The sequence below is a fragment of the Callorhinus ursinus genome, unplaced genomic scaffold (genome assembly GCF_003265705.2).
Source record: "Callorhinus ursinus isolate GAN/ISIS: 27379988/994484 unplaced genomic scaffold, GSC_fseal_2.0 scaffold10, whole genome shotgun sequence".
NCBI lineage: Eukaryota > Metazoa > Chordata > Mammalia > Carnivora > Otariidae > Callorhinus > Callorhinus ursinus.
The window spans coordinates 73,261,048-73,287,506 of record NW_027397072.1 but is presented as its reverse complement, the minus strand read 5'-3'; the positions used below and the strand labels follow the sequence as shown (position 1 = coordinate 73,287,506).

The 26,459-nt window shown below is 57.0% G+C and overlaps 1 protein-coding gene across 3 annotated transcripts in view; it reads left to right on the top strand.

Annotated features, from left to right (window-relative positions):
- TTC7A (tetratricopeptide repeat domain 7A) overlaps positions 1–26,459 on the top strand; it is a 116,270-nt gene that overhangs the window by 61,166 nt on the left and 28,645 nt on the right. For all 3 annotated transcript variants that reach the window (XM_025868873.2, XM_025868875.2, XM_025868876.2), the window contains 4 exons: positions 8,831–8,948; positions 9,941–9,998; positions 11,114–11,186; positions 12,997–13,157. In XM_025868873.2, coding sequence (XP_025724658.1) covers positions 8,831–8,948; positions 9,941–9,998; positions 11,114–11,186; positions 12,997–13,157 — 410 coding nt within the window. The remainder of the gene's footprint in view (positions 1–8,830; positions 8,949–9,940; positions 9,999–11,113; positions 11,187–12,996; positions 13,158–26,459) is intronic.

The window sequence follows — 26,459 nt, the reverse complement described above, 5'->3', positions numbered from 1 at the left end:
CTGTTCTCCCACCCCCCCCAAGCCCACCCTCACCATGGTTGGGTGCCCAGCTTGTTCCAGGCCCCAGGGGCGTACAGCAGGCGCTTCCGAATCAGCAGCCTTGTCCACCTCCTGCCGCCACTCCCCCCTCCTTGGGCATCCAGCCTTGGGAAGGGAGACTCCATGTTCTAAGCCTTCCTGCCAAGTCTCCCAGGGACTGGACACGAGGCCCCGACCCTCTCTGGGTCCCCGCTTCGCTGCCCCAGTGGGTCTTGTCCTCTCTTTGCTGCAGAGTGAGGAGCAGGGCGGAAAGAGCACCCTCCCCTCTGTCTCCTGGTTCTCAGGTTCCTGTAGCTGAGGCGCCCCCTGGCCACCGTGGCGCCACTGTGAATGGTGGGGAAGGGGAAGCATGGCGTCGAACCCCAGACTCGCGAGTGTGGCTTTATTTGGGGGGCGGGGTGGGGAATCTGGCAGAACCACCTCTGAAGGCTCCAGGCATTAGGAAGCGGCTGCAACGTGAGGTGGGTTAGAGTTTCCCTGCCCATCCCGGGGTGGTCTTGGTACACAAGCTTGCTGTGCTTCGGTTTCTCTCGGTCGTAAAACGGAGACAGTAACAGTCTGTTCCTCAGATGTGGCGTAAATGATATAAAGTATGTAGAAGGCTGGACGGATCGGGAGATGCACGGAGGAGGCAGCCTTGGACCGTGGAGGGTTCAGGCCAGTGGTAGGTTCTTCCATCACGGCTTGCTTTCCCCACCCCGTGATTGGTGGGGAAACCCCTTGCTCCCCGCGTCTCTGCAGGGGGCCTGTTGGCATCCTGCATCTTACAGGTGGGGAGCTGTGGTGACGTGGGTGGAATGCGGGTGCCAGCAGAGACACCCAGACTGTGCACTGCAGCAGAGGACTGGGGTGGGATCCCGGGCACGCAGAGAGGGTGGGCTCGCCGACCCCTCGCTCACACTCCTTCGTGTTCCCAGGGCTCCTCAGAGGGGCCTCACAAAGCCCCAGATAGCCGCCTCACCGAGCTGCGGCAGGGGAGGGCCCCTGTCCTCCCCAAGGCCACCAGCTCTGAGGTGGCTATGGGTGTCCACCCCGCCAGCAGCCGCCCTTGCCAGGAAGCCTAAATTTAGGCCTTCCCGCCGTGGAGGAGCTGTTTCCCTCAGCGGCATAATTACAGTCATTACATGCATTCAGATTACATGGTAATAAAATTAGGATCCAATCAGTCCAAATTGAAATCAGATGAGTTAGGAGCAAAGTCATCAATGACAACATAAATAGAAAAGCCCAAAAGGAGGCTTAAACATGCAGACTTGTCACAGAATCGGGGAGGAGGGCGAGCTGTTTAACCTCAGCTGAGAAGCATGCATGGCTTTGGGAGCTGGTTTGAGCCAGGGTTTAAATTGGGTCCAGGCTCAAGCCAGGTCCCGCTGGAGGGACAAGGGGTGGCTCCTGGCAGCCGTCCCTAACCTGGAACCCCTGGACCTCCCTAAAGCCCCGTTTATACCTGCCTTGGACACCTAGATTACATTATAATCCCCAGTGTCTCTTGAGGGCAGAAACTGTCTTCCTTGTTGAAACCCCAGCCCAGAGTTCCCGTCCGGTGCTTATTGGATAGATCCTGCTCGCCAATGAGCATAACCACTCGGCAACAATTCTGCCTTAAATGGTACTTCTCTTCCCAACTAGTTGGGGAGCTTCGTTACTTACCATGTCTGCAACCCTGAGCCTCTCTCCCCAGCAAAGAACCCTGCATGTGGTTAGATGTCCACTCATATCTTCAAGAATGACTCTCGCCCCAGCTGGCTGGGAGGGACGGGTGCGGGAAGTCTGCCTCTGGTTCAGTGGTTCTCAGGTTCCCGAGTTGGCGCTGGGCAGAGAGCAGACCGTGTGTAGCTAAGGGCAGCCTGTTCTCCAAGGAGGCCAGGAGAAGGGTGGCCCAGTACTCTATTCTGGGGCCACAAGCGGGAAGAATGGGTCTGACCTCAACGATCAGAGGGGTGCTGGTGCTTGGGACAGAGCACGGTTCCTGAAAGGCGTCTGAGGCCACCTCTGTCTTTTGCCATCACAGTTCTCCTGGCTCCCAGCGGCCCCAGCAGGCCTAGCCATTAGCCAGCCAAGCTCCATGAACAGGGGACAGAAATCTGGGGGTGGACAACTTGGCCCCGGTTGCAGGAAGGGAGGCTGAAACTAGGACATCTGAAAAACGAGCTGTGCTGGGTGAAACCAGCCGGGGTGGTCATGTGCCCAGAGGTGGAGCACCTGCTGTCCGCACATCCTGTCCCCATGCCCAGAGCCAGCGTGGGACACCCTAGGCTGAGCCTGGGTCTGAAAGCAAGGTGGCCCTCAGGTCGTGGTGCACCAGGCAGAGGGACCTACACAGTCACAGGCTGGCTGACATGGGGTTTGCTGCAAGGTGATTGCACCTGGGGCAGGCAGTGGGGGCAGGTGGGAGGGCACTGGCCCCGAGGCTTTGCCTGAGGCTCCCCTGGGTGGGGGGGGGCATCCCAGGCTCTGACCCAGGGACAGCAGTGCGTGGCAGCCTCCTGCCTTGGCACAGCCGTTGTCTTGCCAAGGTCCCCAACCAGTTATTTGGGGCAGGAAGAAAAGAGTTGTAAATATTTTTTTTAGTATCTCTCCAAACACAACTACTTAAAATGTATATAATTTAAAAAGTTGAGGCTTCCCTAAGAGGATAGGAGTGTGCATGTGCGCTGCGTGTCCCGCACGAGAGAGGAGTTAGGAAGTGGGAAAGCAGGCCATGCTCCTCTTCGGAAAGGTCTGTGGTGCTGTCTCTCGGCCTCTTCCCTGAGGGGGCAGGATGAAGTGGTGGAAACAGTGCAGGCTTTGGAGGCAGAGAGCATAGCGTTCAAATCCCTGCCCACCCAGCTAGTAGCTGTGTGACTTTAGGGGAGTAATCCGCCCTCTCTGTGCCTCCTCTGTCCCCCGGGAGCAGTCACACCCACCCTGTACAGGTGGATCTGAACACCAGAGCCGAGGAGCATCGCTGCCTAGCACACTGTAGGTACCTGATGAACGGCAGCCGCCCCTGTGACAGCCCCTTTGAAATAGCGGGTTCTCCGAAGGGAGGTGCTTTTGTGTTTTTACCTTCCTTTTTCAGATCCAGGGGTGGCCAGAGCCAGGAAGTGGAGTTGAGTGTTTATGAGGCAGGGAGGAAAGAATGCCAGCCATCCCGCCACTGTATGTGAAAATAAGGAAATTTCGTCCTCTTCCTCTCAGGAAGGGAAAAGTGCATTTTCAGTGCAGCGGTTAGCAACAGGTCCCGGGCCCCCCGGGGAAGGGCCTGAGGAGAACAAGAGGTGCTGTTTCAACAAGCTCGGCAAGCTCAGAAAGGAACTTTCTCCGGTTCCCAGGAAGGGAGGAAGGGGCTGAAATGCCCAGGGTACAACCTCTTCGGCCCAGTGCAAGATGGATGAGGCAACCTGGGAAGTGGAAGGCAGCCGAGCAAGAGCAACGTGTGCGAGCCAGAGGCCTGTCTGTGTGGGCACCAAATTAGGAAGCCTGGAGAGCCGTCGGAACTTGTGAAGTCATGGGAACAAGGCCCTTACTTCTGGAAAGCCCAAGCAAAGGGTCCAAACGTTAGAGCCTTCCGTGCATCCTTTTCCCAAACGGTCAGAGAGGAAGAAAGTGAAGAACCGCAGAGGGCGGCCGTGACTCAGGCAGCTCAGAAAGATCCAGATGTAGGCTCAGGAGACCTGGGTTGGACACTCAATCCTGTCACTCACTCGCCAGGTGGCCTTGGATAGGATAGGTCCCCTAAGCTCCCTGTACCCCAGAACCTTCAACTGTGTAACACCTGTACCATGAGGCACTAAACTGCTCTAGAAGGGCAGGGGCATGGTGGGGGGGGGCCTCTACCTAGGGTTCATGGCGAAGTGACAGGGCTGCCGTAGGTGAGATATTAAAAAGCGGTATACCACTAGAAGGAACACGGTTGAAAAGAACTTAAAAAACCCGTCACCGGGGCACCTGGGTGGCTCAGTCGTTAAGCATCTGCCTTCGGCTGGGGTCATGATCCCAGGGTCCTGGGATCGAGCCCCGCATCGGGCTCCCTGCTCCACGGGAAGCCTGCTTCTCCCTCTCGCACTCCCCCTGCTTGTGTTCCCTCTCTCGCTGTGTCTCTCTCTGTGTCAAATAAATAAAATCTTTAAAAGATAAATAAATAACCCGTCACCTTGGAGGTGTTCTGACGAGCAAGGAGGGCTCAGCTTTGTAACCTGAGCTAATCTTGCAGAAACAGCAGTCCCAACCTCAGAGCCACCAGCTGTTGACTTTCGAGGCCACCGGCGGAAGTGACTGGAGATTGGAAAGGCCAAGTGAGGTAGTCCGGGGGAGAAAGATGACGGGGGTGGCTGGAGACAGGCGGGCGCCGGGCAACTCAGTCAGCCACTGGATTAGAGCTGTCCTTTCACATTGGAAGTTGAGACCTGTTAGTGAGTTGTGAAATAGAACTCTTTCTTTTTTTTCTTTAAAGATTTTATTTTTATTTGTTTAGACAGAGCGTGCGTGAGAAGGGGGGAGGGGCAAAGGGAGAGAGAGGATCTCAAGCAGGCTCCACGCTGGGCACAGAGCCTGGCTGAGCCCAGAGCCCGACTGCGGGCTCGATCTCAGGATCCTGAGATCATGACCGGAGCCGAAATCAAGAGTCAGACATTTAACCGACTGAGCCACCCAGGCGCCCCTAGAATTCTTTCTTAAGAAAAAATTGAAATAGGCTATCAGAGAATAGGACAGAAATATCCAAGTGTGTTACCCACAGCAGGGGTGAGTATTGTGACAAAGAGTAGCTTAGTGGGTGTATGTGTGTCCTGGACCCATGGGTAGAGAGTCTGAGGGTCTGCCCAGCTGACGCAGGGGACTGCACAGGGCTGATCCTTGTGTAGAGTCTCCTTTTCTGGAAGATTCAACCAATGACAGGTAGAGATTAAATAACTAATCAGAATGGCTTACATTTATTCAAGCACTGCTCTGAGCATTCACTGTGTCTTACCTCATTCAGCCCTCCCAGCAACTGATGTCTGTCTGTGAGGCAGACACTTGTTGCGCCATTTTACAGGAGAGGGAACTGAAGCACAGCAAAGCGAGGGGACTTGCCGAAGGTCACACAGTTAGTAAGGAGCCAAACCAGGATTTGCGCTCGGGGAGTCTGGCCCCAGTGTCTGTGTTCTTAGCCTCCAGGCTGCCCTGCTGTCTACGTGGAGAGCTTACTCATAAGTGTAGAACTGATTCTGGACTTGGGTGGGCTTTTAGTACTTCAGAACAAAAATGACAAAGCCGCATTCTCAAGGGCTTTAGGATTGCCACCTGTGTCTTAGATGAAGGGGAACAGTGCATTGTGTGTGTATGTATTTGTGTGTGTGTTGTGTGTGTATACAATATATACACACACAAAATATATGTTATTTTTAAGGTATATTTAAAATAAATGTAAATTTTGAGTTTGTTTTTGTTTTGGGTTTGTTGTTGTTGTTGTTGTTGTTTTGGTTTTTTTGCTCTGATAGCATTTTTTTCCTTTCACTGGCCAGTTAGAGCACCCACGTATATTAATACCATATGTTATCATAGTGTATATTGTCATACTTAACAAGAATTGATCATTTTTTCCTTCATTATCCCTGCAGTGACTTCACATACAAAAAGCCTGCTTTGTAGTAGGTAAAAGAGACCAAAATAGTGTTGGCTATGTAGGAAAATGGTACATTCACGCTTTGTGTATGCGCTGCCAAAGCGAGCACGGTACATTCAAGCTTTGTGAGTTTGATTTGAGACAAATGCTGACACTGTGCTTAAACTACATGGACAAGGCTGGCAAGTACTGGCCGAGGAAGGCTCTTGACCTGGGGATCAGAGTGGACCACAAGTTGGACAAGCTAAGGATGTATGATTGCACCTCTTTTTTTTAAGATGTACTTATTTGAGAGAGACCGTGCACAAGTGGGGGGGGAGGGGCAGAGGGAGAAGATCTTCACACAGACTCCCTGCTGAGCATGGAGCCCAGTGTGGGGCTTGATCCTACAACCCTGAGATCATGACCTGAACCAAAACCGAGAGTCAGATGCTCAACTGACTGAGCCACTCAGGGTGCCCATTTTCACTTTTTAGAGAGGGAGAGAGAGGGGGTTGGGTAGGGGCAGAGGGAGAGGGAGACAGAGAATCCCAAGCAGGCCCCACACCCAGAACAGAACCCGACCGATCCCATGACGAACCCAGAACTTGATCCCATGACCCGGAGATCATGACCTGAGCTGAAACCGAGAGTCGGATACTTAGCCGACTGAGCCACCCAGGCGCCCCTATTTGCACTTTTAAAGCTAAAGTATGGTGAGCTCTACTAACCCAGAATATGATGTGTATGAACTGGAGAGTGACTTTTCCCTGTTTGCCGGTAACTGTTGAGCTTTGTTCCCAGCACCTTCCCTACATGAGTTACAAGAGATAAAAGCTGGCATTTGCTCAGTAGAAGGACATGGTCATGGGAAGACTGTATATACATGGATGCAATAGGTTTCTAGGTTCTATAACTTGTACTTGGTCGTTTAGAAACCAGCCCGCTCCTGTTTGAATGGGGCGTAATGATGCCTAAAGACAGTGTATGAGATGAGCTGCATCAGCAATGGGATATTGGGTGGGGGAGGTGCAGTTTGCTTACTTAACCCTTTTCTTGGTGACTCCTGTCCCCCGTCTGCCATGAGTCTTAGTCTTCCTGGGACAACCACAGCCACATGATTGCCCTTCTCTTGGAGCTCCACAAGCCCCATGCCAGCATCACACAGTGCAGCCTTAATTAAGAGCCACCCCGTCGTATGGGGTCAGCCTGCGGGGATTACATGCGAACTCACCCGGGCATCCCCCTCCCTTGTCATCGGGGCTCCCCAGTTAGGCCCATCACAGACCCTGCTACTGCAGAAGCCTCGGTGGAGGTCTGTGCTGAGGAGCAGTTGTAGGGGGAGGGGTCCAAGTCTCCATTTTGCAGAAGAGGACCTTTAGGGCACAGAAACTAAGTGATCTGCTCCAGGCTCCGCAGCTGTCAGGTGCTGGGTGAGGACCAGAGCCTGTGTCTGGGAGCTCATCTTTCAGTGCTTTTTTCTCCACCCGGCTCTGACTGTAGGCCCCCAGGCCCCCCCCCCAAACCACCCCCACTGCCCCAGGGCCCGCTGGGCCAGGTGCTGCAGGACACGGATCTTAGCCGCTACAGCCGTGGGCCCGCCTGGCCGGCCGAGGCTGGGCAGCAGGCAGCGGAGGGGTTTCCTGAGCTACGGCCTCCCCCAAACCTTGAGTCCTGGGGCCTGATGGTGTCAGAGCTTAGGTCCTTAGACTCCCTACTCTCAGTGACCAGCCCCCCAACCTGGAGGTGGCCCGCTGCCTAAGCCAGCAGCCGGAGCACTGCCATGAAGGGACTGGAGCACTGCCCTGGTCAGCATGCGTCAGGCCGGCTTAGGCAGGGATGGTGGACAGGCCTCAGAGGGATTCAGCGCCCCCCCTCCCGCCATCTCTGTCTGGGCTGTCAGTTCACATGCTCTGTTTCCTTGTGTTTGGGTTCTGTTGCTTCCCTTCCGGGCACAGTGGGATCTCTGCTCCTTCAGCCCTTTTCCTGCACGGAGCTTCCCTTGGCTGTGCGCAGAGGGCAGGCTTACCCAACTCCCCTCTGCTGATGGCCTCTGTCTCAGGGCCTCAGCTCCATATTCCAGGGATGGAGGGGCCACCGGCGCCCCGGCTGTGGCCAGTGGTCAGGCCACAAGATGCACAGAGCTGCCCCTCTCCTGCCAGGATGAGGTGGCAAGGACAAGAGCGGGCAGGAGCAGCCCTGGCGTGAATGCCAGAAGCCAACTTGGGTCTGAATCTCACTCCCTGGTCCAATGTAGCTCCTTGATGGGCCTCTGCCATGGGCAAGATGCCCCACACAGGGGCCCGTGATGTCTGGGTGGCAGTGGGGCTTTGGGTATGGTCCTTTCAGCCCCCTAGCTGTGGGGTGGTGCCAGTCTTTGTTCTCGGTGACACTGATGCCAGTGGGTGTCACAGGCGTCAGGGACGGATGGCATTCCTGGGCTCTTAGAGGCCTGTGGGCCATGCGTGGGCACGGCTGAGACCCCCCCAGCTGTCTCCCGCCTCCCTGAGTGGCCTGACCACTGTGGGTGCCCCAGACGGCTTGTGAGGGCTGCCTTGTGCGTGCCCCTCTTCATGTCACATGACTTGTGTGATGGTGTGTGCCCACGTGACGTGCATCGGTTGGTCCCTTTCCAACTGGAACAGTTCTTCCTGCTCCCAGGACAAAAACAACCTTGGGCCTTTTTCCCCTAAAAAGTTTGAGCTCCCCGTGTCCAGGCGCGAGCTCACAGACAGAGCCAGAGTGGCAGCCTGTCCATTCTGCAGGGTTGGCGGTGTCCCCAGGACCCAGGCCCAGGGCCCTGCCTGCCCCCCAGCCCCAGCTTCCCTCTCTCTGCTGCACAGGGCAGGCACAGACAGAAGCCAGATGGTGAAAGGAGCTGTCACAGACTGGCCTGGCCCTGGGTCCCTGCTCTTGGCAGAGTAAACTCTAGCGAGCTAGGCTGTCTGGGGAGAGGGAAGCTTTTCCCTGTGAGAGGCCGTACCCTGTGACACTGAGCCCAGGCCCTTGGGTTGCAGGGAAGAGGTCCAGGGAGTTGCTGACAGAGGAAACAGCCTTATTCCTTCCACTTAGTGGCGGTGTGTCTCAGACAAGCCACCTGGCCTCTGGTCGCGCTGCCCACACATGAGGAATTGCAGTTCTGAGTGTCCCGGGCTGGTGACTGAGCAGCCTGCACACCGAGGCCAGGAGAGCCCTCCCAGTGACCTGTGCCTCTCCTCTTTGCAGCTGGAGGAGGCAGAGCGCTTTGCCATGGTGGTGATCGACCTCGGGGAGGAAGCCGGGGAGTTCCTTGCCAAGGGCTACCTGGCACTGGGCCTCACATACAGCCTGCAGGCCACTGACGGTGAGTGCCTGGGTCCGGAGCCTCTGCTTGGGGGGCTCAGGCTTCCCGGTGGCCTCTCGGGTATCTCGTCCCACCAGTGCCCAACGCCCCCTCCCCGGCACATCTCCGGTGGGTACACACACTCACACACCCCTCAGTCCCATTTCCACTCTTTTACCCAGCCTTCATCACTCTCACACATGCCCTCTTCATGGATGCACCCTTCAAGGCCCAGCCCCAGCCCCTCAGCAGAGCTGATCCCCTCCTCTGGAACTCCTGTGTGCTCGCAGTCTGTAATTATGCTGCCTGCCCGGATCCCACAGCGTCTTTATCCTGTTTTGCTCTTACCCTCAGCACTGCTGTGCCCTTCTGGGGTCTTTTAAACTTCCCTTGACACACGGCACAGTGCTGGGTACACAGTCGGTTTAATAAATACTTGTGCTTGGAGGCTGGATTCCACTCCTCCTGCCCCGAGCCTGTCGTTCTTTCCCGAAGCCTGCCAGCTCAGCCGCGTGGCCCCCCAGCACTGAGGCAGCCCACCTACTTCTGTGTGCTTGCAGGCAGGGGCGCGATGGGGTCCCGTGCAGACTAAACCTGGAAGAGTAATCTGACCGGGGCTGGGCTGGGACCTGGGTGACAGTCATTTTAAAGCTTACCAGGTGGTTCCGTGTGCAGCTAAGGGTTCCAACGCCTGCCCTTAAAATCTAACACTGAAAAATTGTAAAAATGGTTAAAAAAGAGGCCTGTGGGTCAGTAAGCCCAAGGAGGCAGGCATCAGCCCATGGAGCCTGTCTCTCAAGGCTCAGGTACAAAGAAGGCAAAGGAATGGAAGGAGCTGGTGTTCCAAGACACATGCTGGGAAGCTGGGGCCAGGCCGACACCCACGCCCTCCCCCAGTGACGAGGGTGGTGCGTGGCAGTAGTCCGGAGCTGCTTGAGTGCAAGCATTTGCCAGATAGGGCCCTCGTCAGGCGTCTCCCCGCAGAGCTTGTGTCTCCGTCTTGTCCCCTGCAGCGACTCTGAAATCCACGCAAGATGAGTTGCACCGGAAAGCACTGCAGACCCTGGAGAGGTGAGGCGGGCCCCCGGCCCCGGCAGAGGCACCAGGTGGCACGCTCACGCGCTTTATCTTCCTGGACCTTCTGCTGGAGGCCGAATGAAGGTTTCTGGCCCCGTTTTGTTGACAGGAAACCAGGGCTCTGAGAGCTCCTGCGGGAAGCAGGGATAGGCCTTTGGGGTTGGGTGGGCAGGCTGAGCCCTTCGGTGATGGTAGGGTGCCCCCAGGCTCAGCCCCTCCCCTCTGGAGCTCAGGGCTCCAAGGTGGGAATCAGAGCCCATGACTGGTGTGAGAATTCTGAGACAAAGCTAGAAAAGCACCTTGCATATGTGCCTTAAGTGTAGCAGGGGCTCAAAATTTGGTGTTTGCCTCCTGCCAGCCCCTCTCTGACTTGACCTGTGAGGAACCCCCACGCCAGTCCTCGCAGAGATTTCCTGGCAGCCAGGGTCCTGGAGGAAAGGACGGAAGGGGATGCCAGAGAAGCCCCACCGCTGTGGTGGCCCTCCCTCCCTCCCTCCCTCGGACCCATCCTTGCTAAGCCCCTGCCTCCTCCATAGCCTTGGGCCCCGCCTGAGCATCCTTACCCCCGCTCCTCTAGCCCAGCGCAGGGCTCTGCCCTCTGAGCCCTGGGGGTCTTACTCCCCCCGAATACTGCTGTGGAAGCTGCTGGCTTGGGGCCTGCCCTAGACTCCTTGAGCCATCTTTATGGGAACATATTAGCACATCCAACCCCTCTCTGGGGCAGGTTATTCCTGAACCCAGGGAGGTAACAGAGTCCCATCTGGGCCAGTCCCCACTGAGCTACCAAGGGCCAGCAATTCATTCCCAAGGCTTCTCTCCCAGAGAGGCCATTCCCAGCCCCTCCACCCACAGGAGTGTTCCCTTCTGTCCTAGGGTGGGGAGGTCAGGCTCCAGGCTCTGTACAAGGCCACCATAGGGCCTCAGCCAGCTCTCCTGGAGCCTGCTGCCCACGGGCTGCCACCGCCGTCCTCCCCCACCGGGCACCCTCTGAGAACCCCCGACATTTCGCCCTGCAGCACCCAGCACAGGGCTGGCAAGCTGGAGGCCCACGTCACACAGCGGGTGCTCAGTCCTTGCTCACTGACCTGTCACCCCCTCTCCCCATACAGAGCCCAGCAGCTGGCGCCCGGTGACCCCCAAGTCATCCTCTATGTTTCCCTGCAGCTGGCCCTTGTCCGCCAGGTGGGTTGTCGCATTTCCTAACTCCCAGGTCCCTGAGGGCTACGGAGCTGCTCCTGCTTTGCCCAGCCACGTGACCCTTTGCAAGGGACTTGACCTCTCTGAGTCCATTTTCTTGTCTGTTACGTGAGCACCTTCGTACTGCACCTCCGAGGGACTCGGTAAGGATTAAGTCAGAAAATATGGTAAAGCCCTTGGTGGGCACCCAGGAAGGGACTATTCTCTGCCCTCAGGCCCCCTTGAAGAGTTCGGTCTCCTGAGAAGTTGCTGAGGGACCGCAGGAAGCATTATGTCCTCACCTTCCACCAAGCTTTCCCCAGGGGGCTCCTGACTTCCAGGTCCGGGGTGAGGCCCTTGGAACCTCTCTGCCACTCTCCCCAAAGAACGTCACTCTGCTCTGGTGTTCCAAAGAACACAGGTGCAAATACCTGAGAGCACTTTATTTTTAGCCCTCTATAAATAAGCACCGGTGCTTCTCTTGCCAATCAACTTCATGATAAACCTTTGGTGGTACATTTTTTTAAAAATCTTGAATTATTCAGCCACCTCTGGTGAATGGTGTCTGTCCTCCCAGAGAGATGGCGGGGCCAGGCCAGTGGAGCCTGGCACCCAGTTTCCTGGAGGACCCGAGATCTTGGGAGCCTCAGGGAGCTGAGGACCCTTGCATGGACTCTCAGCTAGACCTGGCCCACCTGGGTCTTTGATAGCCTCCAGCCCATCCTGCTCAAAGCACGTGACAGCTGAGCAGTGACAGCTGTGGGTTTGGATGCTCGGCCCAGGATAATGGGCTTCACCCTGCAGAACCACAGTCAAGCTGAACCAGTGGCCACGGTAACCTGGCTTCCTTCCCTTTCCTTGAACTTTCCATAAAAGGAGGTTCCGTGGGCGGAGTCCAGGCCTGGCACTAGGCCTCACAGCGGGCGCAGAGGCTGGGGGACCGTGCGCCAGGGACCAAAGGCCCCAGCTCGCCTGCACCACAGGCCCCTTGGGGAGCACAGGCAGCCCATGTCTGAGGTGTGGTAAGGAGCAAGACTTTCTAGAAAAGACTCCCGAGGTTCCTGGCAGGATAGGGCCCCCGATGTGGAGAGAGTTGCAGGAGCCGATGCAGTCTCCAGCCCCGAGGGCGTGAGAGAACACAGCCCTCAGGATGAGAAGGGAGCGTCTTACTGCTCCGTGGCTGCCTGGGCTCTGGAGGCTTGAGGAGGGACAGGCACATCTCGCGCACGTGCAGGACTGTGCAGAACGTTCTCCTACGTAGTCTTGCCCTCGCGGCCACTGGCACAGGCGGGACCGTCCTCCTCACGTTGTAGCTAAGAACTACAGCTCAGACAGGTCGCCCGAAGGCTCCAGCAAGGGGGTGGCAGGGCTGGCATCCATGCCCCCACCTGACCCCAGAGCTGGAGCTCTGGCCACGGTGGGCCTCTGGGTAGGAAGAGGCGTTTGTGTGTCGGCCTCCATCCCTGCGTGCACAGGTGCAGAGGAGAGGCCACCTCTAGGTCTGCACGCAGGGACCTGGGTGGCCTCCTTAGAGCCCCGCATCCACCCAGATCCTCAGTGCTGCACCATAAACCTGCTCCTCTTTACCCCCGAGCAGCAGCTGGCTGCCCGAGCCTGACTTGGGACAGCAGATCCCTCTTGCCATGGTACTTAGGGCTGTGTTTTCTCATCAGAGCACCAGCCCTGCCCCCCAAGGCCCAGGATCTCACTTGAGTCCGCTATGCCCTCGTTGGCCAGCGCTGGCCCCAGGCTCCGGAGGGGTGGGGGTAGGTTGGGCTTTGGAGAAGGTCACTAAGCTGGCAGTCTTCTTGGGCAGATCTCTAGCGCCATGGAGCAGCTGCAGGAGGTCCTGAAAGTGTGCCGGGATGATGCCAATGCCCTCCACCTGCTGGCGCTCCTCTTCTCGGCCCAGAAGCACTACCAGCACGCCCTGGACGTCGTCAACATGGCCATCACGGAGTATCCCGAGAACTTCAAGTGAGTTCCCTGTGGGCACGGCTGGGGGCTGGCCTGCCGCAGACACGGGTGCCCTCACACACCCCCACCCGGCCACACACTGATTAAGTGCCTCCTGCATGCACACCCCCTGGCTGGAGGGTCAAGGTGGGGCGAGGCCCCATGGGGTCAGAGAAGGGCTCTGGCGTTGAGTGCCAGGAGGCGCCGGCGGGGAGTGGCTCTGTGCAGCAGCTGCGGGCCCCACGGGGGCTACGTGGACCACAGAGGAGACTGTGTTCAAATGCACATGCTCGAGCTGCTTCCACCCCACCCTGGGCTCTGCATTTGAGCCTCATGGGGACACTAACTTGTGTAACTTAATCATAACCCTGGCACAGCCAGCCAAGGATGAGCTTCTAACGCTGGCTGGGCTGGCGGGGGCCAAGTGAGCCATCTCCCTGCCTGCAAGCAGGCTATGGGCATTGGAGGAAAGGGGTTCTCTCCTTCTAGAGCAGTCCTGGCCTCTCCCTCCATCCTCAGCAACTCCACATCCCCCCCACCAGGCTACACTGCCCAGATGCCCCTCTCTTTAGAGCAGGGTTCACGCTGCATTTGGCCCAGGCCATGGTGGGTGTGGCAGGATGAGACTTTCCTGCCCCCCCCCATACACGGAGGACCCACTGCCACCCAGCCAGGGCACTGGGGAACAAGAGCCGTGCTGGGCCAGATGAGGCAGAAGGGTGCGTTGCTCTGCAGGAGGGAATGAGGAGGTCGGTCATCTTTGGATTTCTGCCCTCTTCCCCCAAGGCATGTGACACTGGGTATAATAGACCTTGTTTCTCTAATCCCTGTGAGCCCAGGATGAGGGGCCCCTGAGCACCCCCATTCCCGCCATATTCCCCCTTCGGGTCTGAAGAAGGGCTATTTAGAGCCAGCCAGTCTTGCTTCAGAGAGCAGAAGGAAGCACGGTACTGGCTCCCTGGAGGGGGGCTCACACTGGCAATGGAGACGGGCTCACAAAGCATCAGGGGAAATTGGCGGGCCCCACAGCCATGTTAGGTGATAAAGGGAAGCTGCAATTATCCTAGCCCAAGGAGGTTCCCTTCATGTGGGGAGCCTGGGCATCTGCCTCTGTCTGTCCCTAGCTCGCTGGGGACAGAGCTGGCTTTCCTGTGCCACTGGCCTCCTTCAGAGGATGCCATGGGTAGCTTTGCCTGCAGACCTTACAGGATGGCTTTGTTCTCACCAAGGCTAAGAAGGGTGTTTTGGGAGAAGCAGAGAGCCCTTACGGTAAGCTCCCCAGTGTGCCCCACTGAAGAGCAGGCCCCAGTGAATAAAGCCAAGGGCAGCGCTCCCTCTGCAGGTCAGCCCTGCTTCTCCCAGTCCACCCGGACCCTCTGTCCACAGCACCCTGACTCCTGACCCTCCCTGTCCCCCTGCCGTCCTGTCTCGGGGGGCACTCAGGTGCCCACAGCCAGGTGTAAGCAGAGCTGATGCATGGCCAACTCGACAGAGCCCATTTGTGCTCAGGAGATGGCCCCGACTCTTGGCCTCAGCCCCGCATTTGGGAGATTACTAAAGTTGAAATCAGTTCCCTTGTAAAGGCAGGTAGCTTAGGGAATACTAAAACAGATAAAATAGTGTGTGTGGACAAGAGATGAAGTCCCTTGTCTCATTAATCCCAAGCACAATACAGAAACACCTACTGTGTAGAAGTTTATTTTTTTTCACTTCTAGTGAAAATATACACAGGACAAAGGTCCTCACCTCCCACTACCAGTTACCGCTCTTTTCTCCAAGCTCCATTCTCACGACTGTCAGGCAGAGTCTGACCCACTGTCTGCTGCCAGCCGTGCGTGCGTGTGTGTGTGTGTGTTTACTCTATTGTCAGTTAGGCTTTGATGGGAACAGAAACTGTGCGGAGGAAAATCTTAGACTCCTAGCGTTGGGGGGGGTTCTGGGCCTACCCCAGGTCAGAGTGTGTGTCCCAAGAAAGAGAGGCTGGGCCTGCCATCAGATGTTGTTTGACCAGCAAGTCCTTTTCCCAGGTGCAGTGTTACCTGCCAGTGGAGACTACCTGGGGGCCGAGGGGAACAGAGCTGTCCTGACGGAAACGGGGCAGGGCATTCTCATGCTGCCCGCCTGGCCCTTCCTCGGGCCCCCGGCCCCAGCAAGGAGCCCCCCATTCCAGCGTCTGGCATCTTGCTCCCGTTGTCTCTTCCTAACTTTGGGGCCAAATGCTTTCTGCTGGCAGAATCACGTCCCCTGGCCTGATGTGGGGAGGCTAACAGCGCTTTTTGAAAATTTTGACAAGCCCACAGCTTGTCGGGGAGGGGGAGTGTTGGGTCTGGAGGGCGGCGCTCTGGCTCTCCCTCAACCCCCAGCCCACCGCAGGGGAGCGGCTCCTGGGCTGGGTGAGGAGGCCCCCTTCTCCCCTTGTCGGTAGTGTGGGTGCCCTTCCCCTCAGGGGTGCTGCCTCCCTCCCACCCCCACCTCACTCAGGGGCCGACTCCTTCACAAGGAAATGCTTCACTCGCTGAAAGTGTCTTCGTGGGGGGTGGGGAGAGGTCGTCCTTGCCGAGGTTGGTGACTCCCCCTCGTGAGTCCCATGGGTGGGCTTCTGGGCCTCCCCGAATGCCTAGACCTGAACCCTAACAGCTGTGCCTATGCGCCTGTGTCCAGGGAGATGGCTTTCACCAGATCCTCTATGGGACCCTAAACCCAAAACAGGTGACAAGCCCCTCCCCAGTGCCGACTGTGTTCATGGTCAGTTTGTAGGATAACTGTGTCACCTGTGTCCCTATTTCTGCCAGCAGGAGCCTTCTGAAGGGGCAGGCTCTGCATGAGAACAGAGCTGCCCCATCCAGACACCACAAGGTCACTGCTAGGGCATCAGGAGCTCGGGCCATGGGGCTGGCAGCAGGGAGACCTCTCTGAGGTCCGAGCCTAAGGAGGGAAAGAGTTTGAGTCCCAGCCCTGGGGTTCTTCTGTTTTGTGTCACTGCAAAAAGGGGACCAGAGCATCCCATTCTCCGTGGTACCTCGCTCTGCAAAGCCTGCCCGTGTGGAGACAGTAGGGATAGAGAAGCAGTGGCAGATTCTTTATCTCAAAGCCACCATGAGCCCCTCCCCTCCAGGGCCATGAGGACCCCTGTCTTGATTGAAGCCAGGCCTAAAAGGCTGCAGAACTGACTTAAATAAATAAATTAAATAAATAAAGGGTGCATCTGGCCTCCTAAACTGAGACAATACATTTCGGCTATCTTAAAAAAAAAAAAAGAAAGAAAAATCCACCCTTAAAAAAGATACATATATACAGGAGGTTGGGAGGGGGCGTGGAAGATCCCGCGACCGCACAGCTCTGTCGGAGTGACCATAGAGCGTGACCACAGCTCTTTGCGAATAAGGCACGACTGGTTCCCCACAGATGGGACGGCACAGTACAGAAACGCGTGGATTAGCGGGAAATGTCACTGAGCCCGTTACCGGCCAGGGATCACTGAAAAATGTCATTGCTCTTCCACGGCAACTGCACCTTGCTTCTCTAGCTGCTTCCTGCGCCGGAACAAGCGGTGTGCGGCTCCAGCTGTTGCCACAGCAGATAGTTCACCAGCTGGTCCAGTAAACACCATGGCCGCAAAACAAAACAAAATCCATCCCCCTTCAGCCTGGCCTCCATGTCCCCAGCGAGGTCTCCACGTGAGAGCCCGAGGTCTGTATGCCACCGGGAGCCCCCCCGCCCGCCCTGGCCCCGAAGGCTGCTCTAAGGGGCTGAGGCTTTTCAGAGGCTCTTGTCCTCTGCAGAACCTGCCCGTGCGTTGGCTCCCAGCGGCTGTCTTAGTGAAGGAAGAGGCTGAAAGGCCAGTGTCGAGGGAGGAGGGGGTCTGGCACGGGGCGGGGGGGAAGGGGCCAGTGGGCGGAATGGAGCCCTTCCCATGTGAGCTTCTCCCCACGTGAGGGTCACAGTGGGGCTCCTGCCCTCCCGGTCGTGCTGTCTCTCACCTGTGCCACCTCCAGGGACTTGCTCAAATGCCACACCCTGACATCTGTCCTACCTTAGCCTCTGCCTCCAAGGCCTGTGGCGAGACTCAGACAAAAGAAGGTCTGGCGGTGGGTTCAGAAGCATGTTCGAGGGCAGCAGCGTGGAGGGGGTCTGGAAGGCAGCGCACCAGCAGCGGGGGACCCGAGGGCGGGCCGCGTGGTGGGCGCAGAGCTGGGGGAGAGCGCCGTTCGCACCGGGCCCAGGAGGCGCAGGCAGAGGCGGCAAGCCCCGTGAGAGGTGTGGGAGCTCCTTAGCTGCACGGGAGGCCACCGTTCCGCCAGGCCGGCTGAACACTGCTGGAGAAAAACCCAGCCCTGTGGAGCTGAACTTCTGAAAATCCCCCTAAATTCAGGCATTAGAAAGCAAAGCAAAGAGGATCTTGATTTCCGTGCTGCGGGATGCCCTTTGGTTAACGGAGCTTGGGTTTAAAAGGCAGAAACGTGGGCGCCTGGGTGGCTCAGTTGGTTGGGCGACTGCCTTCGGCTCAGGTCATGATCCTGGAGTCCCGGGATCGAGTCCCGCATCGGGCTCCCTGCTCAGCGGGGAGTCTGCTTCTCCCTCTGACCCTCTCCCCTCTCGTGCTCTCTCTCTCTCATTCTCTCTCTCTCTCAAATAAATAAATAAAATCTTAAAAAAAAAAAAATAAATAAAAGGCAGAAACGTGATGAGGCAGAGACCGACAGCCCCGCGGGGACAGCGTGAACCTGGCATGGGGGCAACCAGACACCCTGCGCAGCATCCTGAGATCCTGAGGGCTTCCCACTAAGCCCTGGACACGTGTGCTGGCCGGGCCGTCCCTGGCCGGCCTGCAGGGGTCCTCAGGGGGGCAGCAAACTCCCTATTTAGAGCCGGTTTCCAAGCCAGGCCCGGGCGGGCCGGAATGTGCGTGGTCGCCTCCTGTGTGAGCTCCCCGGCTGCCTGTGCTAGTCCTGGCCTCGGCAGGCAGCTGGGAGGCTCGGCTGGGGAGGGGTGGGGGCAGGGGTATGGGGTCAAGGCGAACAGGCCACTGATAAGCATGGCTCCTGAAGCTGGGGCTCCAGGGGCCCTGGTTTTAGGTAACAGATTCCTTGTGCTTTAGTCAGTGCGCTTGTAGTGAAGGTCACCATGGTAACCAAACAAAATTCCTAGGCTTCATGATGGGAGCTTTCCAATAACCAGCCTGTCAGTCACCGCCCCCACCCAGACCTGGCAGCCGGCCAGACTGGGTTTTGAAAAACCCAGACCATGGGTAGAGTGGCGGGTGGCAGTGGAGGCAACTGGCAAGACCACCTCCTCCCGCCCCACCCTGGGGGTCCCGTCAGGCCCTTTCGGGAGTTTCTGCCTGGCCCAGCCCAGGTCCCGTGGGGCTTGGGAGATCCTAGGGGAAGGTGTGTCCGAGCTCCCAGCGCAGGAATAATATGGCCCTCTCCACAAGCTGGAACTCGCCGTGTGTAAACAAACTATCACACAGCCATCTCCCCCAGGAAACCTAGGCTGTTTTGGAAAATGTTTGAGCTGATAACTAGGCTGAGCTGGGGCCAGACCTTGGCTGGTTCTGGCTGAGGCTAACTGTGGCCTCAAGGGCACCTCTCTGATCTACCTGGCCTGCCTCACCTTTTTCTCAGGTTATTTCTGTTGGTGCATTCCACCAGGCAGAAGGATCAGAGTCCCGGGACTGTGTTAACATTTCTGACTTAAACCTGGTGTGTTTATTGGAAGGCTCTTATTAAGGACTTGTAGGAGATCAAAAAGACACTTAAAATACCAACACCCACACTCCAGTGAGGGGGCTGGAATCAAAGGTATTAACACAAACATAGTTTATCACTTTGCTGGATTCATTAAACATTTCTGGCTAGCACAGCTCCCCCACCTTGAGGACAAGAGCCAGGGGTTAAACTTGCAGGCCCTGGGGCTGAGGGAAGTGCTAAGCCAGGCATAATCACTGGCACCGGCACTTTCTTCCCCAAAGGTCAGTTCCTCATCAGCTAAGCTGGTTTGACATTCAGCAATTTCCCTTTGCTGGTTGTTCTGTGGAGCCTCCTGTGATCTTGCTCTGTGGGACACTACAGTCAGGGGCCTCGGTCTCCCCCTGCCAGTCTGCTTATGCTCAGACAGGAGGGTTGATGACCCAGCTTGTTTGGTTTCAGGAAGAGGAAAGGAAGGTATTATTTGCAGTGTTTTGTTGTTGTTTTGTTGTTGTTGTTTTTCCCCAAAGGAATTCTTAATTTGTTTTGAAGTGATTTTAGCTCTTTGTTTCCTGATCCTCACTCCCTGATCTCCCAGCCTACAGCATTTGCTGGAGGCAGGCACTGCGGCCCAGCCCCAAGACAAAGCCTTTCCGCCCCATGAGGCAGGGCTGGCCTCCCCTCTGCAGTGGGTGGTTTTTGGGTCCCCCAGGGTTCTGCTCCCTGGGCAGAGGTTACAGATCAAGACCAAGGTGTTTGCTTCTCGGTGATTTATACCAGGCTGGGACCCTACCTTTCTTCTACCTAGACCTTCTCTCTGGAAGTTCCTGAATGGTCATGGAAGGGCTCTGCAGGGTTTGTGTTCTTATCTGTCAAGATCCTGCGTTTGTGTTTGGAGAGTCAGCTGGAGATAACTGGAGGTAGGCGGCAGCTGAAGGAAGCAGGGCCTGGAGGCCTGCTGGGTCAGCCGTGGGTCAGCACAGATAAGAATGCTTAGCCATCCAGCCAGCCACAGGCGTGCTTAGGTGCAGGCTCACTCTCAGAAATGCCCTGAGGCTGTTCTCCAGGCGGGGGCAGGGCCTTTGAAGCAAGGAGGGGCTCATTTCTGGAAGCAGAAGCTTGCTGGCTGTTGATGTTTCATACTTCAAAGTTAGTTCATTTTGAATGAATTCATTAAAAGGTGGTGGATCAGTGTGAGCCTCAAAGGATGAGGGGACATAGGTCAGTTAATGCCCCCAGACCCAAGGGGAAATCATTGGTTTTTAGGGCTAAGAGCCGCCGTCAGGGTCCCTTCCATGTTGGGGGTTAGTCTCTAGGAGGGCGAGAAAGGTGGGCTTCACTCTGGCCCTCTGCCTTTCAGGGAGGTCACCTGTTGGAGTCACTTTAAAATAAGACCCTCAAAGAGCATGTGTGTGAGTTTAACCAGTTATTTTCCCTGGTGGAGTCTCCCAGAGGCGTGGAATTTGGAGGAGTGTGTGCGACATGTGTCGCCCTGCACCCGCCTGGCTTCCTGGGCCACTGGGTAGAGCCAGGTGTTGGAGCCAGGTGACTCCAGCCCGAATGGGGGTGAGGGGGTGGGCTGACTCCTTCCAGAGGGCCCGCTCCTTCCCTGCCCCCATCCTGTCCTAGGGGTGGGGCCTCTGCACCCGCTCCAAGCCATCACCCCCGCTGGGCCAGCCCACCCGTTCGACTTTGCCTAGAAGCCTCCCACCCCTCATCCCGGTTGGCCAAAACTGAAAACTGCACTGCTCGATTGAGCACTGGATTCTCTTCTGGTTTGTTTCCTGATTGCCTTACATACACTGATTGAACTTCCCCTTGTGGGTGAGAGCGCCTTTGGAGCAGAGACTGTGGCCTACACCCCGCCCCCGCCTGCTCCCTGCGGGGGCCCCACGGCTGGACACCCAGCGCACCCCAGTAGACCCTCCGATGGGTAGACCGTGGGAGTGGTTTAGTTCGTTGCTCTGCGGGGAAGGAAGGACCCCACACAGATGTTGGCTTCTTGCAGCCTTCACTCCACTTACCCTGTTTTCTTGCTTGGGTGTGTTTATTTTCTGCTCTTTACAGCCCTCGTACTTGAAAAAACTGGGAAAGCTAAAAGCTAGATGGCATCTCAAGGTCAGACAGCTGGTACAGAGCGGGGGCTAGAACCCAAGCCAGGTGGCGGGCAGGCTGAACAGCCCTGAGCTGCCTGAACCCCACGAGCTTCGGTAATAATAAGAGAGCAGGACGCCCGGTGCTTGCTCTCGGTTGGCAGTTCTGCTCTGGACACTCCACAAGCATTAAGTCCCCATCTTCTCAGGGACCCGGGGAGGAAGAACAACCCCCCCCCCCCCCCCCCCCCCCCCCCCCTCCAAACAAGGGCCTAAATAAGCAGCTGTACGCGATTGGGCCTGGGTAAATGATGGCAAGTGGGGCAAACCTGGATTGGGCACTTTATGAAGTGCGAGCCCCCCCCCCCGCTAGGCCTTTCTGCACATTTTTTCCCCCCAGAACAGCCCCACCCCCACCCCCAGGTGTACAGATACTGTCATTCCCATTTTACGGATACAAAACTGAAGTTCTGAGAAGGTAAAAGGACTTGCCCCGGAGGCCCCATGGCTAGAAGAAGGGGAAACCAGGGTTTGAACTTGGGTCATCCGACGTGGAGCCTGCTTCTCAGCACCCAGCTGGACGCGGGGCGCGAAGAATGGCCCATTCCCTGCGTTTCTCCGTGCGGTGTGCAGGCTCTGGCCTCCCAGCCCCAGGAAGTTAGACCTTCCAGAGGCGTGGCCGCCTGACTCAAAGAATAGCCTGCTTTTCACTCAATTATGTGTTTTCTGTAAAAATAGAACTCTTCATTAAAACAGCACCGCGCAGCCATCGGGCGGAATTACTAATTACTGTCCTGTAAAGAGATAATTGCCCCTTGGGTGCATTTGCCACACCTGTCGCCATGCCCTCCCCCACTCTGGGGGGCTCCCACGATGGCCAGGAGCCAGACGCATGGGCCTGGTGGGACCAGGAAGAATGGACAGTTCCACAGGACGCTGCAGCCTCTCTTCCTTGGACTTCTCTGATCCCGGGAACGCCCGCAGCTCCCCAGGCCTCCGGGAGCCCTTGTGGCTCAAACTCCTCCTGTTATTCAACAAAAGATTTGTTGAGTGACGTTAGGTCCGTCACTGGGGGTGCAAAGATAAGAAAGACGTGGTCCCTGCCGGGCACAGGGTCTGCTAGGGAAGACGCGCAGTGACGGCGTGGGCCGGGGAGACCTGGCTTGTGGGGTGGCTGTGCGTCAGGACCGCCTCTCTAGGGCTCTGTTGCCCCTCGTCCTCCCAGCAGGCCTTCCTGGGTGGTGCCATGACCGGAAGGTGCCGGGGCCTGGGCGTGTACCTGCTTTTGTCCCGTGCCCACGGTTGTTTCAGCACCAGCTCCCGTTTGCTGGGGAGCGAGCCATGGGCCGGAGGTGGCTGCGCTCGGGCGTGTACTGCATGTGCTGCGTGATTTTATAGGGAGCCGTTTCCAGGAAGAGGAAAGGCAAAATGTGAACCCATTGTGCTTGCGCCCCACACAGCCCAGGCCCTTCCGTGCAGCCGCCTCTGCTCCTCACATACTCCCCTAGCACCAGGAGCCGGGTGCTGTGGGAGGCAGCCAGGGAGGGGACACAGGAGAGAATGATCCGAGGCTCCTGGAAAGGGAGAAATGGACAAGATGACCTGTGACCCCCGGACAGTGCTTGCTTAGCTCGAGCCATCTTCCCAAATATATCCCCTATTTACTAAATAATTCTTTTCCACAAATATTTTTTTTTTTTGGAAGGGCTCGTGTTCACCCAGTTTTGAGGAGGCTCACCCTAAGATATCTCTTCTTTACGGCAGTGGGGGAAAAAATGATCTGTCTTTGCCTCAGGTGGGAACGGCTCCAAATCGTAATCCTTTTGACAAATCATTAGCAGGCTGATCCTGCCCCAGGGTCAGGGGCCAGGCAGGGAGGGAGGAGGAGAAGGCAGCAGATGCCAGGCTGACCGTGCATCCCCCAAGAACTTCCTCCATCAGCCCCTGGCCCGAGCGGCTGGGCAGATGGGCAGAGATGCTGTGTGGGAACACCCAGAGACGCCGGCCTCGCTGGTCTCCATCTCTCCCCTCTCCAGGAGGAGGGCTCATCCAAAGGCAGACAGACCCCTCAAGGCTGAGGTGCTTCATGGTCTAGCAGGGGCTGGTCCTATTCAGGTGGGCTGAGTGCCTGCCTGTGCCCCCAGCGTGCTGGACCGTGCAGGTGACACGGGAGGTGGTAGGTCCCCGCCTTGACCAGAGCACGGCGGTGGATGAGTGTGTGGTGGGGGTGGTGGCAGAGGGAGCCCCGAGCCTGGGCATGAGGTGGCCAAGGTGGACTATGCAAGCTCTGGTGGCATTCTTAGGGAGGGCGTGAGCTCCTGGAGAGTGGCCTTGTGGTCTCACTGGGCCTCCCTACGAGGACCAGGGCACACCTGCCACTTCGATTGGGCGGGACTGTGGAATCCAGGACCCAGGACTCCTTCGGTAGCCCTAGCAGCCTCCCCCCTGGAGGGGGGGGGGGACAGAGCACATGGTGTGTTTACAAGGACTCTTGCTCCTTCCTCTTCTGCAGAGAGAACACTCACTTTCACATCTGCCTTCGGATGCAAGGCGTGGGAAGGGCCCTCAGTCCTGTAAGACCTCGGTGTTTATTCCACACGGGCCTCCACAGCTTAACAAACAGGGAAGTGCCCGCAAGAGGGGGTTACGGCCACGGCCACTTCACCTGGACCTAGTAGGCTGGGCCTGCATCCACCGCCTCCACCGCACCCTTCTTCAGTCCCAGGAGCCACGAGGAGTACCGCCTGCCTTGTCAAACAGGCCCCAGAGGTCGGGGGCTTTCTGAGAGCCTTCCAAGACACGAGGCCTAGAAATCGCTTTGCCGGGTCTGCTAGGCCTGCACTTTGGGAGCAGGAGTCCCTTCCCACAGCCTCAGGGCCAGCCTGTGCTTGAGGACTGAGTGCAGCTGTGCGTTTCTCAGCGGCTGCGTTTAGGTCATTGCAGTTCATCTGGTGGGAGACGTCACTCCGATTTCACTGGAACCTGTGACATGCCCTGCTGGGTGACAGTGGAGCTGGGACTCTGGCTCGGGTTTCTCACTCCTGGGCCAGTGTGCATCCAACTCTGAACGACATCACCGTGCAGGGTCAGCAGTGTGGCCATCCCTCTCCCAGAATGGCTCTCGTCCGGGCGTGAGAGGGCCCATAGAGGCCCATATCCCGGGCCTTCCGGTCTCAGGGACCCTCCTTGGTTGTGCTTTTGGCTCTGCCCAGGTGACTGTCCTCCTCAATGAAGACCCTGAGTCCTAAGGAGCCAGACGCCTTCACGTCCTGCCCAGAACTCTCCCTGCTCCTCCCCAGGCCCTGTAAAACTTGACTTCCAGACAGCTAAAAATGGACTTGGCCGGCACTTTGCTCATTGTGAGGCACCATAACCCGCTCTGCAGTGATGAGGCATCGAGCAAACAGATTCCTCCCCTCCTTCCTAAGCAGGACCCAGCAGTGGGAAGTGGCGGTGTCAGAAATCAGATTTAAAACGGATTGCGAGACCCCGAATGTGGCCAGATGGTTGTACCAACACATATCTTCACAAAATTAAGTAGACACTGTGTGCTCAGCTGTGTGCCGGGCCCTGGAGAGGCGGGGAGGACCCTGATGTGGCGGGAAGCAGGGCCCTGGCCGACAAGTCCCTGCCATCCAGGTGGAGATGCATGGCAGGACACAGGACAGAATAGATGGTGGTTTTCCCATCTGTAGGCAGGGCTGGTCGCAGACTATTTCTAGATTATCTGAATTTAAAAATGCTCGATAGGAATGTATCTTCGTGATTAAACTCATAAGCCTATGTGGCAAAAAGATGAGTATATCGATAATGATAATGTACATAAATAGATAATATCTAGAGATATAGATTACGTAATTAAATGCCAAGCAAAGACTCCTGACTATTCAGAGAAGGGCAGGGGTGATCATGCTGGGGCTTCTCTGAGGGGGACTAGAACCACTGAATTAAGACAGTGGGTTTTTTTAAAGTCTCGGAATCTTTTCTTCAAATGATGTTTTAGATTCATTTGGTATATGAGACAGGCCTGCCAGGGGCTGGGCTGGTTGAAGGGGTGGGGAGCCCAGGCTCGCCCCCTGCATCCCCCAGCCCCCATGGCCAGCAGCTTCCCCAAAGCCCTGCCTGGAAGCACCGTGTTCGGTGAGGCTCCGGCGTGTTGCATGGGCTGGGAAGTGTCGCCCACCAGCCACAGTGGCCCACCAGCGCTCAGCCAGCCTTCTCGTACTGTTGTAGGAAGAACCAGGCCCCCCGTGCATCCCGGCACACAGGATAGAGAGGGAGCCCTGTACTGCAACAGAGAAGGGGAGGGGAGGGAGCCCAGTGGTGAATTAGAGGCATGCCAGCAGGTGTGCAGATGACCAAGTCCAACAGAGTGAAGAGTATCCTGGAGGGGTGTGTGTACAGCCCCCATGGGGACATACAGAAAGTCCGAGGGTGATCTCTGCTTAGGAGCTGGCTGGAAGCTGGAGGGGAAGGGTGTGTCCCCAGCAAGGGCGATGATGTGCAGCAGGGCACAGATGAGTCCAGGAGCCTGTCCCCCAGTTCAGGTTGCTGCTAATACCCATATGAGCAGCACCCGGGCACCCAAGGGCATGGGGGGGAGTGGCAGGAATGGAAGGTCGCTGCACAAAAGCATTTGGATTGATGTCATGGACAGTCCGGGCAGGTTTCTTTATTGAGGAAGATCCCTCTTGGGCGTGCTCAGCTGTGAAACTAAGGAAATCTCAGGAGCTAATCTGGAGCCTCCCAGATCCAGGATGCGACCAGAGGGTGACTGCCTGTTGGAGCGCTTGCCCCAGCCCAGAAAGGATGTGGTTTGGTTGAGAAATTCCATGCTGGGTCACTCACGCTAATGGAATGTCAGCAGCCGCGAGGATAACAGCCTGTGTTGGTAGAAGTCACTGTCTGCCAGCTCAGCTTGCAGCCACTTCTGTTCTAGGCGCATGGTGTGGTCGGGTCTGCCGCTCATGCTGGCTCTCTGGGATGCAGAGAGCCGGAGGGGGAAGGGGCCTAGCAGAGAGGAGCTGAAGAGGAGGCATGTCGGGGGAGATGGGGTGCTAGGGGAGTGCTTCCGGGCTGGGCTGCCCAGGGAACTGTCCCGGGAAGCAGCCTAGCCCAGCCCTGAGTGGCCCTGCCTAGATGTTCTTGACTTGACTTGAGCCTGGATGTTCCCCATGTCTGCAGGAAGGGGTTTTCACTCAGCAGCAGCTGCTCCAGCGTCTGGTTCCCCCCACTTCCCAACTCTTCACCTCTCTCCCCCAACTCCCAACCCTGCCCCCCCCCACCCTCCTTTTCATCACACACCAGCCCCAGCAAGATCCCTTATCTCTACCTTCCCTGCACTGAATCTGATCCACCTGATTACCACCTGATGATCTGCACCTGATTATCTGGGCACTTTTGTCATTTTTAGCACCAGTGGTTACCTTGAAGGCTGAAATTGTGTCTTCTACTCCAAATTCCTAAAGCAGAGGCTCCTAATACTTACAGGGTGTTGGGACCCTTCGAGAATCCAGGAGGGGAGAGTAGGGATGGCAGGGCCC